The sequence below is a fragment of the Fusarium redolens genome (assembly GCF_020744475.1).
Source record: "Fusarium redolens strain MPI-CAGE-AT-0023 chromosome Unknown BKA55scaffold_16, whole genome shotgun sequence".
NCBI lineage: Eukaryota > Fungi > Ascomycota > Sordariomycetes > Hypocreales > Nectriaceae > Fusarium > Fusarium redolens.
The window spans coordinates 1,077,744-1,095,234 of NW_025763679.1; the positions used below are offsets into that span (position 1 = coordinate 1,077,744).

General features: G+C 48.2%; 7 protein-coding genes and 1 non-coding gene across 8 annotated transcripts; 3 read left to right on the forward strand and 5 right to left on the reverse strand.

Annotated features, from left to right (window-relative positions):
• Positions 1–1,301: 1,301 nt before the first annotated feature.
• On the reverse strand, positions 1,302–2,126 carry BKA55DRAFT_543764 (uncharacterized protein; the record flags this gene model as incomplete). The annotated part of the gene is made up of 1 exon (XM_046190631.1): positions 1,302–2,126. The coding sequence occupies one exon, from the start codon at positions 2,124–2,126 to the stop codon at positions 1,302–1,304; it is 825 nt and encodes a 274-aa protein (XP_046045257.1).
• A 381-nt stretch (positions 2,127–2,507) lies between these two features.
• On the reverse strand, positions 2,508–3,538 carry BKA55DRAFT_694754 (uncharacterized protein; the record flags this gene model as incomplete). The annotated part of the gene is made up of 2 exons (XM_046200084.1): positions 2,508–3,064; positions 3,133–3,538. The coding sequence occupies 2 exons, from the start codon at positions 3,536–3,538 to the stop codon at positions 2,508–2,510; spliced, it is 963 nt and encodes a 320-aa protein (XP_046045258.1).
• Positions 3,539–4,627: 1,089 nt separating this feature from the next.
• BKA55DRAFT_679375 (uncharacterized protein) lies at positions 4,628–5,598 on the reverse strand (the record flags this gene model as incomplete). The annotated part of the gene is made up of 2 exons (XM_046198167.1): positions 4,628–5,512; positions 5,548–5,598. 2 exons carry the CDS (start codon positions 5,596–5,598, stop codon positions 4,628–4,630), a joined length of 936 nt encoding a protein of 311 aa, XP_046045259.1.
• Positions 5,599–7,558: 1,960 nt separating this feature from the next.
• BKA55DRAFT_543767 (uncharacterized protein) lies at positions 7,559–8,729 on the forward strand (the record flags this gene model as incomplete). Its single annotated transcript, XM_046190632.1, has 2 exons — positions 7,559–7,817; positions 7,867–8,729. The coding sequence occupies 2 exons, from the start codon at positions 7,559–7,561 to the stop codon at positions 8,727–8,729; spliced, it is 1,122 nt and encodes a 373-aa protein (XP_046045260.1).
• A 164-nt stretch (positions 8,730–8,893) lies between these two features.
• On the forward strand, positions 8,894–8,989 carry BKA55DRAFT_t253. Its single transcript has one exon. It is a non-coding gene; the product is annotated as a tRNA-Phe (tRNA).
• A 516-nt stretch (positions 8,990–9,505) lies between these two features.
• BKA55DRAFT_543768 (uncharacterized protein) lies at positions 9,506–12,228 on the forward strand (the record flags this gene model as incomplete). The annotated part of the gene is made up of 2 exons (XM_046190633.1): positions 9,506–11,424; positions 11,469–12,228. The coding sequence occupies 2 exons, from the start codon at positions 9,506–9,508 to the stop codon at positions 12,226–12,228; spliced, it is 2,679 nt and encodes an 892-aa protein (XP_046045261.1).
• Positions 12,229–12,377: 149 nt separating this feature from the next.
• Positions 12,378–14,126, reverse strand: BKA55DRAFT_579144 (general substrate transporter). The gene is made up of 3 exons (XM_046193809.1): positions 13,932–14,126; positions 12,715–13,876; positions 12,378–12,664 (listed from the first exon to the last, which is right to left on the reverse strand). The coding sequence occupies exons 1-3, from the start codon at positions 13,991–13,993 to the stop codon at positions 12,461–12,463; spliced, it is 1,428 nt and encodes a 475-aa protein (XP_046045262.1). The 5' UTR covers positions 13,994–14,126; the 3' UTR covers positions 12,378–12,460.
• Positions 14,127–14,759: 633 nt separating this feature from the next.
• BKA55DRAFT_597607 (uncharacterized protein) lies at positions 14,760–16,563 on the reverse strand (the record flags this gene model as incomplete). The annotated part of the gene is made up of 3 exons (XM_046196102.1): positions 14,760–15,484; positions 15,629–16,459; positions 16,512–16,563. The coding sequence occupies 3 exons, from the start codon at positions 16,561–16,563 to the stop codon at positions 14,760–14,762; spliced, it is 1,608 nt and encodes a 535-aa protein (XP_046045263.1).
• Positions 16,564–17,491: the final 928 nt, after the last annotated feature.

Sequence of the window (17,491 nt, forward strand, 5' to 3'; positions counted from 1 at the left end):
GTCCTGCTTCCTTCCCAGTTTGAACGTGGTTGCCCTGACTGAAGCGGGACGCGTCGTCGTCACGGCCATGCCCCTTCCTCGACGTAGTGGGGACAACAACTGCGGGTTAACTGAACCTCATATGGAACTCTCAGACTTGGGAACTTCATCATTCCAACACACATGGAAATCATTCTGCTTCATGCTCAGCTATCCCGTCCATCGCCAAACTCAAGTTCACAGGCCTTAGTGAGTGACCACATCTTCACTTGATCCACTGCAACCAAGAGCAAGCAAGATACGGCTAACTTGGCAGTGCCCTTTTGATGCACACAGTGCCATCGAAGCAAAGCCCCGGCCGATCAAGTACCAAATCAAACGGTCGACCGCAGGGCCTCAACCCAAAAAGAGGAACGGCCTCGGCGTCGCGAATGGCATTTAGCAGCGCGCCACAAGCTACGATGCCTGATAGCCTCGAAAGCGAGGGCAAGTGGGACGGCCTAAATTTATTGAAGGGAAGTCCTGCGCATGGTTATCAATCCTGACATGCTGCAGTGCTTGCCACGACACCCGACGCGTGCCATGCAAATTTGCAGATACTGGCCAGAAGAGTCTCTATAGCACTGAAAGCTGGGCTCGGTTAGGAGGGCTTGTCCCTGTTGCTACGATGCTTGTCGTCGGTCTAACGCGTACCTACCTCATGGAGGATCTTGGTCAGAAGAGTCAAATCAGCGTAACGCGGGGCTCGGTTAGAATGGGCTCGTCCCTATAGCAATCCGATGCTTCCTTTAGCATTCGTATAATAGGGAAGATGCTGACCCTTCATGTTACAGTGAGAGGGTTCCGCGGGCGTCGAAGTCGGACTCTGCAACCTCCTCGTGGTGCCGCCTGGGAACCCGGTCAATACTGGAGCCAGTGCAGAGACGTAACCCCTTTCCTTTCCTTGATGTAGCTGGTTGATTATATCGGGATGACTCGAGCGGCGATCTGGTCCTTGGCAAATGATCAGAGGAGTTTGAGGACTGCTGAGAACGCACAGGTAAGATGTTATCATCACGTTCGCGAGATTTAATGGCGCTAACGGAAGGCGAAATACATCATATATGTTCCGATGAATATCTTCGCAAAAGGTCAGGTACCATGAGAGTATCAGCACGAGCCAAGGTCTAATCTTTCAGACCCTGTTGACTCAGGCTATGTGATTTGGGAAACGGCTATCTTTGCAGTTTGGCCATGTCATTGCCGTGTTGCTATGGACAAAGCTATTGTCTGATATACATTTCCACCGCTATTTCGGATAGGTGCCATCTCGTGACGAAAGTTCACAGTGCTTCCCAGCCAAGAAGTCCGATTTTGCAGTGACCAGTGCGACTCCGAACACGTACACCATGGACTGTACTCCGGGAATGTCCATTAGGGATCATAATTCTGTCGCTCCAAAATCTGTCGCACTCTTCTTGGACAGTCCACTCTCTGAACTGCCGTACGAATTCAATCGAGGGACTGCGGTCTGGTATCGATGTGTCCGCCCATGGCTTTACAGACTCCCACCAATCCGGGTTAAACTCGATTGCGATGTGCTGGAGTCTTCGGAAAGGCGGCCGAGTTCCTGCGCGGGTTGGACTAGACGCTACCCAGTACCAATCTATGCCACCTAGTTTATCAGGTTGGGAAACAAAAAGGTCTCTGCGAGGGAAGACCGTCAAGTAGTGTGGAGGGCCTCCTTCAAAGTATCCCGTCGAAGGTACTTGAAACACTGCTTGGTAAGGATATTCAGGAGACCATGAAGGCCAATAACCAGTTCGAAAAGGGAAAAGTCGATCGTCAGGCCACTTATACTGGCTGAAATGCTTTTCGATGATAAGTCGCGAGTGTTTGCAGGTTGTCCACATTGCACCGTCAATGAGATACGTGGACATGTTCTCGTTCCCGCGGTCCTTGTCCAAGCTGTTGAAGTATCTGTGGGGTGGCGGCTCAGATAGTACACCGCTAAAGTGGCTGCCATGCATCATGGAACGGCCCTCAGCCATGCCTTTCTTGTTCTCATCGTAGTGTCCAAAGATATGAACTCCTGGATGATCATCCCGTGGGACGAGGTTCCATATCATATCTCGGATCTCCCAAGGAAGATCGGAAAGATTCGCCATGGTCGAGTATATGATTAAAGGTGAGACTTATAAGACGGATCGTTGGGGTGAGGTGCGTTTTGAAGTGTTGTGGTGGTGAATGCCAATTTGGCTGCGCGTGGCGGATTTCCTTGTGAGATGGGTTTCTAGGGGAAGGTCAAGTTGACTTGAAGGTCGGGAAGAGTAAAGGTTTTTATAAAAGCAGCGACGCGGTTAACCTTTATGGCCTGAGTCACTACACGCCTCTTTAACTTTGCAGCCAGACCTCTCTAGATGTGTTATTTGCAGTTGAGACCTGAGGCTGAGAGCTTATATCACCACACAGAACTTAGGACCACTGGCAGCACCCCCCAACTTTCGTTTTTGTCCCACCGAACCATTTCTTCAAAGTCTCCTTGAAATTTATAGGTCATCCCATCCAAGAAGCCCAATGCTAAAATAGTAGTCCTCTTCACTGTCATCTGGATGATACCGGTGATGGATCTTGTCTTCCAAGTGCGAGACGAAATCAGGCGAAGAGCTAAACTCATAATCTAAGCCAAACTCGTCGACATCTGAACTGGAATCGTCATCCGGATAGAGTCTTAAAGGTCTGATGTAGTCCCATTCTTCATAGGGAGAGTAATTATTATGATCAATCTCCAGAAACCTCCTGTCGCTCGCGTAGAATGCGTTGATGCTGTAGTAGGATTTTCCCTTTTGCTCCTTGAACGGTGGAGCATCCTTCTTTCGTTTCAAGGTACGGTCGATGAACCACAGCTTGCAAGTAAAACAGTCCAACTCAAAAGCAGCATGAATTAACGCTGTGATATCGGGGGAATCTGGGTAATATGGCCCTTCGGATATGTCCTCCCACCACTTTGGGTCATACTCGATTGCGATGTGCTGCACCCCACCGAAGCCCTCATCACCACGCTCCATGCAAGCTTCAAGCGCAAGGAGGGACCAACCGATCTTGGCTAAGTTGTCAGACTGCAAACAAAAAGACCACGGTGGGGGAAGACTGTGATCGGGTGCAGAGGTGAACCGTCAAAGCAGCCTGTTGAGGCCTTTTTGAAGATGTCTTTCTCCCTATCATACTTTGGGGTAATGCATTTGTAGAGATTTCGGTTTGACTGTTGGAATCGCTTTTCCATGATGAGCCGTGATTCATGGCATGCGGTCCATAAGCCGCCATCGATGAAGTATGTTGAGATATTCTCATCGCTCTGGTCCTCGTTCAAGTTGTCAAAGTACCGGCGCCAGGACGGTGCAGCCCAGTTTAGGCTTATAAATATGCCATGTCTTAGGGCATGGCTCTCGCTCGAATTCTCTTTTGTTTCTTCATATTGTCCAAAGATGTGTACTCCTGGGCGGTCGTCCCGGATAGCCATGCTCCAGATCTGGTCTCGGAGTTCTCGGGGAAGCTCAGGGAACCTCTTGAATGCAGCCATAGCTGAAGATCTGAAATATCTTTAGCCCCAATACAAAAGTGTTTGCACTATAAGGTCATGTTTGTGCGTCGTCGTAGTGGATCCGAGATTCACAGCGCGCGCGACGGGGCTGTTGTTCAGAAGGCATTGTGTGAACAGAGGATCAACAGAATGACGACCTGATCCCCAGGTGACATCAGCTATTTATATCTGTCTGCAAAGTGCTCTGCGGTCTGAATCATCGCTTTTAGGTGTCTTACTTTGCACTCGGATATGTTACTGGAGCTCGGCCACCAAGACAAAACCTTATCGACTGCGTGGTATTAGTTTTGAGGCCATTACCATATCCACAAAAGACAAAGTTTCACCTTTGAATAGAATTATGAGTTTGTTCTGAAACCTGATTAGATAATAAGCTGAAAAGCTTATCTTGGGCTATTCTGTAGGTAGTTGGTATGCTGCCTGAAGTGTGTTTTTGAGAGTGTTATTTTGAGTTAATAGACCTGACAGCTGATGCTTGTATCGCGTGCCTTACCTCGAGTTTAGTCTGAAACTCAAGGCTGGCTCTCAATGTTCACAAAAAGTTAAATCCCGAATTCGTAACTGTTAACACAATATTAGGAGTAGATAATTTTATCCCACATAATCTGTTATCTGTTTCAATATCAACAATGGAGCAAGACATGGGCCGCGTTTATAAATTCCATATCTCATGGTTAATGTTGAGGCGTATTGGCTCCGCCGAATCCAATAGCTACCACAGTGTAAGGTCCAACGGACATAGTTATACACGAAAATACATATGTCTTGCTATATCACTGACCAAGTAACGGTATCTTCTCGCTGCGACTTGATCTCCAGATCAATGCTACCCTTAACCAGCCAGCGTTAAGATCACTCAAACTTCACTATTGAAGCCTGGAGGTGAATGGACTAAGTTCTGTGTGGTGATATAAGCTCTCAGCCACAGGTCTCAACTGCAAATAACACATCTAGCTCACAAATTTTAGAAGAACTATGGTCTTACTTCTCCAACTATCTCTATAGCTTCTTACAACACTCAAAGCTCAACCTCAACAATGCTAAGCCCCAAAAAGCTCTCCGTCGTTCTCAAAGGTCATCCCAACCAAGAAGCTTAACATCCGAGGCAAATCGTCGATCAGGTTCTTGTCCATACTGCCCATAGCTGATGAATTGCCCATGCTCATCGTCTGCTATACTGTCCAGGGTTTTTGCCAGACCGATAGAACACCCATGTTTCTCATCTCCAGGTGGCTTGATATGTCGCCAGCGTTCTAAAGGCTTGTGTCCCCAGTCGACCTCTATGAGCTTTCTGTCGCAAGTATAGAAGGCTTCCCTTCTGTACTCTCGCGAGTTTTTGTCGATATTTCCTCTCATATTGAGATTGTGATCGATTATCCATAAATGGGCATCGATATGGTGAAAGGCGTCGCATATCACATTTAAGTCATCACCCCACTGCTCCTCTTCTCGACGAATACCCCACTCGCGATCCCACTCAATCCCAATATCGATATGCCATCCGAAGCCGGTGGGACTCAACTGCTTTAGGATGTCACGAGCGACCGTGGGCCAGTCAATGTTGTCGATGTTCGCGGGCTGTAGCGCAAAGAGGTCTCGGAGAGGTCGAACCATAAAACGCTGTGAGCTACTACCGAAGAAACATCCCATGGCAGGCAAATCTTCGACATTCCTCATGCGACGGTAAGGCTGTTTGGCCTCATGTTCAAGGCCTTGTCTCGATGCCCTTATGTCCTTTTCCATGATGAACCGTGACTCCTTACAGGCAGTCCATAATCCGATGTCCGCCATGTATGTAGAGACATTCGAATTGCCTGTGCTTCCATCAGGGGCAGGGAAGTATTTACTCGTCAGTGGCGAAGCGAGCTCATGCTTAGGCGGGTGACCAGCTGAGGGGTTGGCGATGGAAGTTTGGCTCTCTTCATTTGGTTCGGGTTTCTGAAGGTCAAAGATCTGAACGCCGGGATGGTCATGTTGTGCTCTCATACCATTTCCCGCAGCTCTTTGGGCAGGTCGGGGAATCGTCTGAAGCTGGCCATGGTAGATGATCTGGTCTAAATATTGAGGTGCAAGGGGGATCCAGGTAAAAGGTTGAGAGGATATGACAAAGTAGAAAAGTTGAATAAGGAAAGAAATGGAATGGGGAAGCCGAGCGGACAATATGCTTATATATAAGCTTTTTTGAAGCTTTCTCTTCTGCATTTCGCAAGACTCTAGTAAGAATATGTGTCAGTTTGTGAGAAGACGGAGGGTTTGTGAGATCTCCCACCAAAGTCAAAACTCATAACTCATTTCAGCTTTAGGCTGGTTCAGTATATTTAACATAAATCTGAGGCTAAAATACATAATCTTTAGTTCTTTTAGGATTAGGTTATCGCATTAAAGCATAATCCTTGTGGTTGCGAGGCCTTGCTTCCAACACCCCGATTGGCAGGTGGCTATGAAAGTACTTGCTAGCCATAAGGTTAACTTTAGGCAGCTAACACAGCTGTCTAAAGAACGCATCTTGAGACCTAAGCTCATTAGACAAGGTTAACTTCAGTATACTCTTCAAACGTCTCCTTTTTCCTCTCACCAGCTGTGTAAAGAGAATTATCTCTGTTATTTGTAGCCCTCTTCTTGAGAAAGTCCACTGCTTCGAGGCTTCTCTCTAATTAAATGGATACATCAACCAGATCGGTCTCATTCAAGTCCCACTGCAGCAATAAAGAGCCTATAGCCGTCCTTCTTTTCATGGCCAGTTGCTAGAATGGTAGGTTCTATAATAAAAACCAGCTGAGCATTCTGTTCAAGAGTGTAGCGCCTCAAATTTGTAAACCAGGCTCTCACGATAGACTGGTAACTTACCGTAGCATGGCGTGTTACCAGCAGCCTTGATTGGGCCTCTTCCTTCGTTTTTGTTCTGGTTCTTCATCATTTCTAAACCTGTTCCCTCGGGCCTTAAAATTGAATCTGCAGTAGCACGTTGGAAGTAAACGGATCCTTGAAGATTTCAGCAATACGGATAGCGTTCTTATACCTAACCAATACAACCGCTTAGCTTATCTCGGAGACTGCTGTTTGCGATTGCTACAACATTTCCTTCTGTGACCGACAACTGCCCTGTGGAGGAACTAATTTCTACCGCCAGTATTGAGTGATGCATACCGCGCTTACACCTTATCCTCAACCTTAAAATATGCGTATTGAGATGCGTCACCGAAGTGCATCCCACAAATTCCTCGGTTACACACAAAGACAAATGACTGGAGGTCGTCTCTCCAGGTTGTTACCTGCGGGATTCCAGAACTTGACATGCTGAAGACGCCACTGGGCAGCGTCAACCTGAGCATTTTCAATCACGGCTTTGAGAGATTTCAGTTGGTAGCCAGAGTCTTTTCTTCCGGCTGTATCCGACCACTTGCATTATCATCTCCCTCAACAAACAGTCGCAAAATGTAAAGCACATTGCTAAAGTTTGGGACAATCTGCATGTCCATAGCAACGGCGATACTGAACGGCCCATATCTGGCTACCTTGGCTTTAGGATCTACCCAAAAAGATCTTCTGCGACAAAGTCTACTTTTCTGATATGAAATAGCATGTGTTCAACAGTTGGTATAATGGTGACTTGCTTTGTCGAAGAAGATTGAGTGCCCGTGGCGGCTAAGAACTAACGTCAAGGGTGAACTCAGCCCACGCTACCTATTTCTAGTTTAATGCCAATAATGGGAATGTTTGGTCTTCTGATCTTCGCTAAGGCGTCAAATCAGGAACGACTTCGACAATCTAGACCAACGCCCTGTCTTGGCTAATCGGTCACTACAGGGTCCAGTCGCGATAGTTTCACGCTATCCAAGCCACAAGACCTCAGCCCTGGGAGGGTTAAAAACATTTGGGATCTGGAGGCGCTTTAAGAGCCATTGATTGCCCCTTTCTCCAAATTTTCTGTTGCACGAACAGGGATTTCCTCAAGATCTGTGAAGTGGGCATTGTTAGAAGCATCAACGGATAAACAAAATGCGCAAGTTTGTGTTGTTAGGCGCGCTCTTTGGCCGAGCGTTGGCGACGTGCTATTACCCCAACGGTATCAACGCAGCAAAAGACTACAAGTATGAACCATGCGGCAACTCTACCACGACATACTCTACATGCTGCTACTTTGGCGAGGGCGATAAATGTTTGGCAAACGGCTTGTGCAACCAGCCAGGAAAATACGACTACCGCGCTGCTTGTCAGAACAAAGACTGGTCGAATTGCCCAGAAGTTTGCATGGATAGTAAGTTATCTCGACGCCGTCAAACAAAGAAATATCTGACATTTTGTAGCGGACTCTGGTACTTGGTTCCCACTGCAGACATGCGGCAAGAACAAATACTGCTGCCCTCCAGCAGACGGAAGTGATTGCTGCGACAGCGGCGCCCAGATCTATACCCTCGAAGCCCCCGATCCTTCATCCAGCACCAAGACGAGCGATGCGACGAGTACTTTCCAAAGCGTGATTCGCACGACAATTATACAAACTCCAACCTCAACAGCAAATCGCGGGGATAGCTCAGCCAAGAAGTCATCGACTCCTGCTATTGTTGGGGGTACAGTCGGTGGTGTTTCCTTTATTGGGTTCTTGTTTCTTGGGGTTTTCTGCGTCTACAAGCGCCGCGATCGTCCATCTACTCCGCATGCGACCACAGTGACTCCTGAGAAGAAAGATGATTCAAGTGGCAAAGACAACGCCACAGTCCAGGTCTTGCCTCAGATTGGTGTTGCAGAAGCTGAGGGTACAGAGGGCAATAGGTACACCGAGGTTGACTCGCGGGCTGTCAATGGTACCCGTCCTCCACTTGCGTACCCTGAGGACGATGGGATGCCACAACCTGCTGATGTCAGACTTCCTCAGCAACCATACCCAGAGAACGACAGCATGCCGCGAGCTGGGATGGCAAGTGGGCATGGTCTTCGGGGACAGGCTATGAGAAGAGCAGGAAATGCTTCAACTGAAGCGGATTCTAACCCAATATTGCATGCTGACTCGAATCCTATTCTGCATGCCGATTCAAACCCTGTTTTCCATGCGGATTCAAATCCCATCCTACAGGCTGATTCCAACCCTATCAATGAAGCGCCTGATGATGCCTGGGTCAGGCCCCGTATTGCGACCGTTCCGAAAGGCGCGCCGCATGAACTTCCATAGCATTTTCTATAATACCTTAAGAGAGAAAAATCATATCTCATACTAGTAGTGACTTATCTTCACCTCCATGTGCATACCATTGCGACCTAATTCACTGCCTCCGCATGCGGTATTGCGGGAATGTGGCGAACATGTAGGGCATTACCGTCCTGAAGTTTCAACAAGCGGGTTTAGCTCAGTTGGGAGAGCGTCAGACTGAAGTTAAACTTCAATCATCATTCGATATCTGAAGGTCATGTGTTCGATCCACATAAACCGCATGTTTTTTGCCATTTTTACGTCACATAACCTTTTTTTTATTGCTCATAGATGAATGAGTTAGATGTCGTTTGCTTTACTTGGGGGTACTCAATGATCCATTCTCTGAATAATCCTCTGCGTGGTTAGTTATGCTTGTTCCATGACTAGATGCTCCTATCTAGAAACCCAGTCGCTTTGACCCCATCTTCTCAAGCACCGACCAGTTCTACAGAGTGATGTTTACGGAAGGTGACAATTCTCCAACGTGCGGAAGATGAACCTGGGGTTACCAGATGTAACTTTGTTGATCTTGGCGCGTAACAACTATAGGCGTGCCAATCACGGTAAACTATCCAAATGATCAACCTCCAGGACTGCCTCAATTAATACGCGCAAGTCTAGTATGATCATAACGATCCGGAGTAATAGGATCCGCTCAAGCATGGAACTTTTGTCATGAATTGCACTGCGCTATAAGAGTTGTCCACTGTCGCAACGAGAGGACAGGCACCACTCTCTCACTGAGACACCCAGCCATGATGCTATCACTTAAACAGCTATGCGCAGTTCTTGCCTCTGCAGGGACCTTGGTGCTGGCACAGAGAGACAACCTCGGCCTCAACAATGGCTACATCGACCTCAAGACAGAGTACTTCAAAGCCCGCATTGTTCGCGACGCTCAAGTTCTCGTATCCTTGACCTCGGCAGACGGCACTTTTGACTTTCTGCCATTTGATCGAATTGATGTTCGCGCCCAGAATGGGCAGTATCACTGGGGCGATATCACATACCGATATCGAAAACAGGGCGGTTCGGCGTGGACGAGTGGTGATACTGCTCAAAAGCGTGGGCCAGTGAAGAAGGTCAGTACAAGCAAGGCTCTTGCAGCTTCAGAGCTTGGCCCGACCCTCCCAGACAGCCCTCTCAGCATCACTCGCGAATGGCTTGACGTCGACGGCGATCTGGGTCTTCGCTTCACTATTTCCAATAGCGGAGACGACACCATCGAACTTGGAAGCCTTGGATTCCCGGCCGAGTTCAACAGTATCTTCACCAACAGAACAGCCGAGGAGATGCAAGCCCATTGCTCTCTCTCAGACCCCTACATCGGTCAAGACGCTGGTCAAATCCGTATCGCACCAGTCAAAGGCACTGGCAATGGTCTCGTCGTCACGCCTCTGGATGGAACCAAGACACCACTTGAGGCTTACCGGGATCTGAAGGAGCCGTGGTTCGAGTCAACTGGCTATGCAAGTCAGACGTTTGAAGGGTTCTATGAGTGGCAAGTCCTCACCAAGGCATGGGCAGAAAATGAATGGAAGAGTCAAGAACCTTGGAACGAACCAACTTCGAAGATCTTAAAGCCTGGCGAGTCGCTGAAAGTTGGCGTCCGGTTCTCTTTATCCAAGTCTGTTCGCGACTTTGACAAGGTCATTCGTGAGACTGGAAACCCCGTTGCAGTTGGAGTTCCTGGATACATCATCCCACGAGATCTAGCTGCCCAACTCTTTCTTCAGAGTGATAGTGGTGTCGCTTCAATAATCGTCTCACCCAAGGGTGCGCTTGGAGTTAAGATGGATAGCGAGAAGAAGTACACCCTCACCCCCTCATCCTCCACTTGGGGACGAGTTCGCGTCACCATTACTTACGACGATGGCAAGGTGCAGACTGTCCACTATTACGTTACAAAGGCAACAACAGAGACTCTCAGTGACCTTGGTGGTTTCCTAACCACCAAAGCTTGGTTCAACGACTCATCAGATCCTTTTAAGAGATCTCCGTCGGTCATGACCTACGACTACGAGAAGGGCGCCATCGTTGAACAAGATCCTCGAGTCTGGATTGCAGGTCTCAGTGACGAAGGTGGTACTGGTGCTTATGTCGCGGCCATGCTCAAGCAAGTGGTTCAACCAAATGCTGAGGAGATTTCCAAGCTGGACGAGTTTATTCAGACGACGATTTGGGGTCGACTTCAAGGGCAAGACTACGGAGTACGCAAGTCCCTCTTCTACTACGACCCCAAAGTAGACTACCCGTATAGCAAAGATATTGACTGGACCTCCTGGACATCATGGAACAAGGAAGCCTCGGAGAGTCTTGACCGTGCGTATAATTACGTTCACGTCGTTGTGGCTTACTGGTCTATGTATCGTGTCGCACGAGCATATCCAGAGCTGACATCCAAACCTTGGACTTGGTACTTGAACCAGGCTCAAAAAACCATTATTCGCATGACCCAGAAGGATGTGTCATACAGAGACGTTGGCCTGATGGGCGAGACGGTTTTCGGGGAGGTACTGACGGATTTGGAACGAGAGGGAAATAATACCGCAGCAGATGCTGTCGAGAGCGCGATGAAGGAGCGTGCTGGGCTTTGGCACTCGCAGGACATTCCTTATGGAAGTGAGATGGCATGGGATTCAACGGGCCAGGAAGGCGTATACTACTGGACCAGGTAAGATCAGACTTCGGTTGAGTTACTCATTACTAACTTGATAGGTACTTTGGCTTCGATGATTCAGTCCAGAAGACTATCAACAGCGTTCTAGGATACATGCCCAATGTGCCTCACTGGGGATGGAACGGCAATGCTCGTCGATACTGGGACTTTATCTACGGAGGAAAGCTTCAGAGGATCGAGCGACAGATCCACCACTATGGATCTGGCTTGAACTCTCAAGTTCTGCTGTCGGCTTTTCGTGATAACCCATCCGACTCTTACCTCCTTCATGTCGGGTACGCTGGCTCGTTTGCACCTCTGACCAACATCAATGAAGATGGTTTTCCCAGCGCGGCCTTTCATTCACGACCGGATACTCTCAAGTGGGATGGTATCACTGGCGATTACGGCGGTGGCTTCATTGGTACGGTATTGAACTCGGGCACTTACGTCGCTGATGACAAAGGCCTTGGCATGGTAGCTTTTGGAGGCTCCATCTCAAAGAAAGGAGATCATTACACTGTTCAACCAAAAGATGCTGTACGAAAGAGAGTCTTCATTGGACCTTTGAAGGTTATGGTTACTGTTGACGCTGGATCCATTAGCGAGTTCACCTTCGACACAACTCTGAAAACAGTCTCAGTAACGCTGTCACAGACAGAGAACTCTCCTAGGGCAGCCAAAGCCGCGGTATGGATTGAATCAACGGGTGCTGGAGAGTGGCAACTCAACGGGAAGGATGTTGAGAAGGGGCGAGGAGGATGGATTGTACCTCTCCCTAGCTCCGGTTCTGTCAGTTTGTCGGTGAGCCAGCTGTAGGTCAATGAGGCATCTCTCGATGTAGCTATCTACTTAGGATTCCTTATGGTTATCTCGGATCTGAATGGGCCGCTGTCTTGATCCCTTACTTGTTTCTTATCTTAGTGTACTTAGGATATTTTAGTCAATGTTAGGATACTTTATAATAAGTTCCAGAAGATTTTGCATAACAATTTTCATCGATATGTATTACTTTATTTCTCTCTCGTCCATGTTGTTCTCGAACTTTATATCACAGGTTAAATGGGATTCTCTTCTCACTCGCCTCCCCATGCCTCTTCTCAATCTCCTCCAAGCTGTAACCTTTCGTCTCACCCATGAAAAGGATAACCATGGTCGTTGTCGCGAGACTACATCCTGCAAAGAGGTAGTACGCGCCAAAAGAAGACTTATCAAGCAACACTGGCGTTACGAGAGCCACGATGTAGTTAGCAGCCTGAACGGATATGTCAGTACATATTGTGATATGTTTGGGGCTTCACTCACCCAATTTGAACTTTGCGCAAGACTCGAAGCACTGCTTCTCGTCCGTCTTGGCATACTCTCAACGACCCACGTCCGAAAGCCAATGGCCCACGTGAAGCTGAAAGTAATGGCGAAGAGGTAAATGCAGACAATGACGACCCATCTACCTGCACCGTACTCTGGATTAACTTGCCCAGACGCATACAGCGATCCCATGATCACCATCAAGCTCACGATCAAAACACCACCCAGGATACTCTGCATACGCCGACCCCATTGATCCGCAAAGATTGTCGCAGGGAAGGTTGCTGCAAGAATCACAACAGCAGAAACTCCAGATGCTAGGAACGAAGCTTTCTCGCCGCTAAGACCTGCCTGCGTGAACAGAATGGGGGCATAATAGAGAACTCCATCGATGCCGCTGAACTGCTGCATCCCCATGAGAAAGCAAGCAAAGGCCGTTCTTCCACGATATGGACCTGAGAATGCGCACCTGAAATCTTGGAAAGTATGTTGAATGTCTTGCCAGAGCGACGTCTCACCGTCTAAGCCACCAGGGGTATCATAGACTTGAGCAAGGAGTTCTTTCTCTTCAACTTCATCAATGCCAAGTTGTCGGCACACTGTTCGAGCTTCGTCCGTTCGTCCCTTGGAGAGCAGCCAACGTGGAGATGGAGGTACGATGAAAGCCACCATCGACAGAAGAACGCCAAGGAATGCAACAATAGCGAGGGGCAAACGCCATGTTATAGACGAATTACCAAGTCGCGATGTCCCGTAGCACGTGAAGTAACCAGTAACAATACCAGTAGTGATGAGAAACTGCGGAAGCGCAGTCATGATTCCTCTTACTCTCGACGGAGACATTTCTGAAACTTGAACGTAGACATTGCTGAGAAACAGACCTTCGCCCATCCCTTTGATGAGCCGACCGAGGATAAAGACACCAAGATAAGGAGCGCCGCACTCGATAGCGGCACCAATACCGAATATGATAGAACCAATGGCAATGAGTCTCACATGTCCGAAACGATGGGCTAGAGCGCCAGCGATGAGTGCTGTCAAAGCTCCGGGGATGAGAATTGTCGAGACAATAACGCCGTGAATTGTTGCGGAGAAGTCACCAAAGGTATCCTTGAAGGCAGCCATTGTCGTGATAGGACCAATACTTCCAGTGTCCATTCTAAACAGTACAGTCAGACATCCAACCTCAGAACTGTCACAATTAGAAAACATACCCAAAAAGGAACGCAACACAAGAAGTCGCAGCACCAGCGCTCGCATACAACGGCACCTTCATCTTCACAATTTTACAATAATCTGACTGTAAAATCACATCAGAAAAGCACAGCTACTCAGTTTTAAGCTTATCTTTTAGTCTTGCGCAATCTTTTCAGTCGGTGTGATCACATTTTTATTGTGGAAACAGGGGCGCTTCGGCTTGCCTCTTTCAAGATCGATGGGGCTGGCGGAGTTGCCACTCTCGGATTGATTACCTGGCGCGTCTTATCAGTTCGCGTTGAGTTCTATTTTGGGATATGCATGTGATGGAGATAACATTATATCTATCAACTCTTGTTGTATTTATCTATGTTTCAAGGATTAGTGATGCTGGTACACTGCATGGTTTAGATGTTTCTCGGCTTGGGGGAGGTATGCTATAAATAGAACACCTTGTCGAGTTTCGGCAATGCAGGCCCAACGTTCACGGAGACCATACCCATCTGCTGAGCTCTTCTACTATTTACTTTCATCTTTGATAGAAGGCAAAACCGGGTATTCATTCTTCCAGACTTCATTCGTCTTGATACATGCTGAGGCCGAACCTCGCTCCAGAAAACACGCCCTACGCCCTACGCCCTCTAGCACTGACATGTCTCGACACCTCTGGTAAAAGTAAGGCGTGCGGCCAAGAGGTCCTTACATATATATCATCAACTTTATTTATTACTATCTAGCCGTTTAATATATAACACAATCTAAGCCCCAATCCGGGCTACAAACACCAAGTTTTCCCATCTACCCAATTGCCAAAAGGAATGTCCTCTTACCATCTTCAATCCCCATCAGCTACCCGGCGAACTATTAACATGATGCTCTTTAAAACACGAAAGCCAGTCCTTGTTATCTGCAAGCGTCTGATCCATCGGATCCACGGTATCGTAAACAATCCTCCTCGCCTCAGTCTGAAACATATCATCTGACGGGATGATCCCGAGGCTCATCTGCCGCTGCGCATATCTTCCAAGATGATGAACCAGAAACTCCGGAAAGGCCATGGAGCTGCTGTCTTGTGTCATTGAGCGTTGCGGTCGCGGTATTGTTGCCTCTGCCGCATCCATATTGCTCAGACTCCCCTCAGCAAAATCCGTGGTTCGAACAACGTTCTCTCGAATCTGAAGAAGATGATCTCGACAGCTTGGATCAGTCGCTGAGAACGGCACCGGACACTTCGATTCAACTTCAATCATGTACGGCGACAGGGCGTTTGTCACATGAGCCTTGATATGCGGTTCAAAATCATGATCGCCTTTCCAATCAGCCATCGTATCACCCTTTCGAAAGTGTTTCGCCAGATGTTCGACACGTTCTTTCCACGTCTCCATTCTAAGGCCGCAGATTCCACACCTCGATTTAACAGGCGGTCCCTCGACTTTCCACGAATCTATAACCGGTATCGTTTTCACGTGGTGGACGAGTCGAAGGTGCTGAGTAAGATGGTCCTTTCTACTAAAAATAGGAGATTTATCATCGTTTTGACAACCCGCATGGTTGTGAGTGTCGAGGTGTTCTGGTGTTGGGTCGAGTTGGCTGCAATATGCACAATGGCTTCGTCCTGTTTCTGGGGATACAACCACCCCTCCGAACGGGGCGCATCGCCAGCCCTGAAGGTCGAGATGAAGAGATTTTTCGTGACGGGCCCAGTCATACTTACTCTTGAACCTATCGCAGCAAAACGTACAAGGAAATCGTCTATTTTCAGGTTCTTTGCTCTTGGCAGTAGAAGTACGTTTTGACTTGGTGACTCGCCCTTTCAAAGAGCCTTTTCGAGTTGCGGATTGGGGTGATCCCACTGACGCAGATGAGCAACTCGTTGCGCTGCCGAAACTAACTGTTGATCCTGCGCGACTTCCGACACGGCTTCGGCCTAGACTTCCAGCAGACGAACGAGTTCGCAAAGGAGTCTTTTGCAGTGCGTCAGCGATGGCGGATAGAGACGCTGCTTCAGCTTCCGGAGGTGATTCTTGCCATCTTTGCATGGGATCTAAAGTGCTGCCGCGTCGAATATTGTGACGAGGTATTGAGATGGGATCACTTCCTGTTCGATGAGGTTGACGACGAAAGTAATGACTTCTTTTCCGTGGAAGTCCTCGCTGCAAGCTCTCGGCTATCGGAGAACCATTGAACGATTGACCGAATCCAGGGACTCCAAATGGGGATGTCGTTGTCGGAGTTCCCACTCGATTACCCGATGTTGCCAATGGTGAGATATTCCCCCCAGTTGGTGTCTGTGCCGCAACGGGTGTTTGCCACGAATTCAGGCTCAATGCAGGATCAAGCCAGAACTCGGTTTGTTGTTCTGGGATCATGGAGTTGAGCAAGTCATCCGTGAAATCGAGGTGCTCATGACCGAACGAAACCTCATCATTCTGAGGCGGAAAATACGATTGCTGACTTCCTTGACCCTGAATTGGCGCGTTTCTATCATCAAAAGACTTATTCGCAAGTCCAAGTCTCGCAAAATCGAGTTCCGAGAAGGTCAAGACTATCGGGTTACGCATTAGCGGATCTCAAACCCGAGATAGAGGTCTGCTTACTATCGCCATCAACGTCATCCGACGGCGGCCGTTTCGGTGCATTCGACCCCATTGCTTTGACCTATGTCCCTACAATCACTTGAGGGCAAGCGCTTGTAGTTATTGTGTAGTTTGCGGTGTTGTTGAGGCCAGACAAAGTCAGTGACTAGACGCCTTCTTGATGACAAAAAGGCGTCGTTGACTTTCCGGAATCGGAGTGAGACTAACCCCCACCTTGACCAAAATTCGTGACACCAAATATGCGATACTACGTCTCCATCGCGAAACAGTCAGAGGCGATTTACTTCCTTGGCATAATAAGATTTTTCAGCCTCAATCGTGGCATTCCTCCGACTTTCTTTCTCCATACTTTGCCATGTTAGAGTGATTACTCATGCGTATCGGCACAGACCCATCCCCATGCAGGGCGAGTCACAGATAAGATTATTTCATCAATTCCCGCGTGAAGATGAACTCAATGCGTCACTTTAGCGGTAAAGACTTGCTTATAAAGACTGGTGTTTCATTATTTCCTCCGTAGACGGTCTGACTCACTCAGGGTTGCTCTGAGTGCCGGCAGCGCTGAAGCCATTTACGACGGTAGTGAAGAACACGTGGATGCGCAAGCCGACTGATCCTTTTCGCTTCTTCAGCAGCTGCTTATTCAAATATCCAGGAAAGTGAATTGTTCCATATCTGTAGCACCCCAGCTTCAGTATAGTCGTTGCTTCTCGTCACTCACCAAATATGTAGATGAAGCACGACAAGTTCGAGGTGAGCTCTGCAAGTGAATACATAATGGCGCCATCTTATTCTACCAAAGCGAATCCCAACCTTGACGTTTGAACATTGATGCTGCAGCTTATAAAGTGTTGCTTTCCACTCGTTTCTGGCAGAACATCGAGCGTGATCGGAGCTATCTGGGGACTGTCACAGGATTCCATCCTTGACAATGTGTTGCGCCTTAAAGATTGGCAAGCCGGAGAGCTTGCATTTACCAA

What these genes read in the sequence shown, in the direction of transcription:
- BKA55DRAFT_579144 (XM_046193809.1), bottom strand. Translation starts at nt 13,993, where the DNA reads ATGAAGGTGCCGTTGTATGCGAGCGCTGGTGCTGCGACTTCTTGTGTT. An exon ending in TGTGTTGCGTTCCTTTTTGG is followed by an intron (nt 13,877 to 13,931) that starts GTATGTTTTCTA and finishes TGTACTGTTTAG; the next exon opens with AATGGACACTGGAAGTATTG. An exon ending in TTGCGCAAAGTTCAAATTGG is followed by an intron (nt 12,665 to 12,714) that starts GTGAGTGAAGCC and finishes ATATCCGTTCAG; the next exon opens with GCTGCTAACTACATCGTGGC.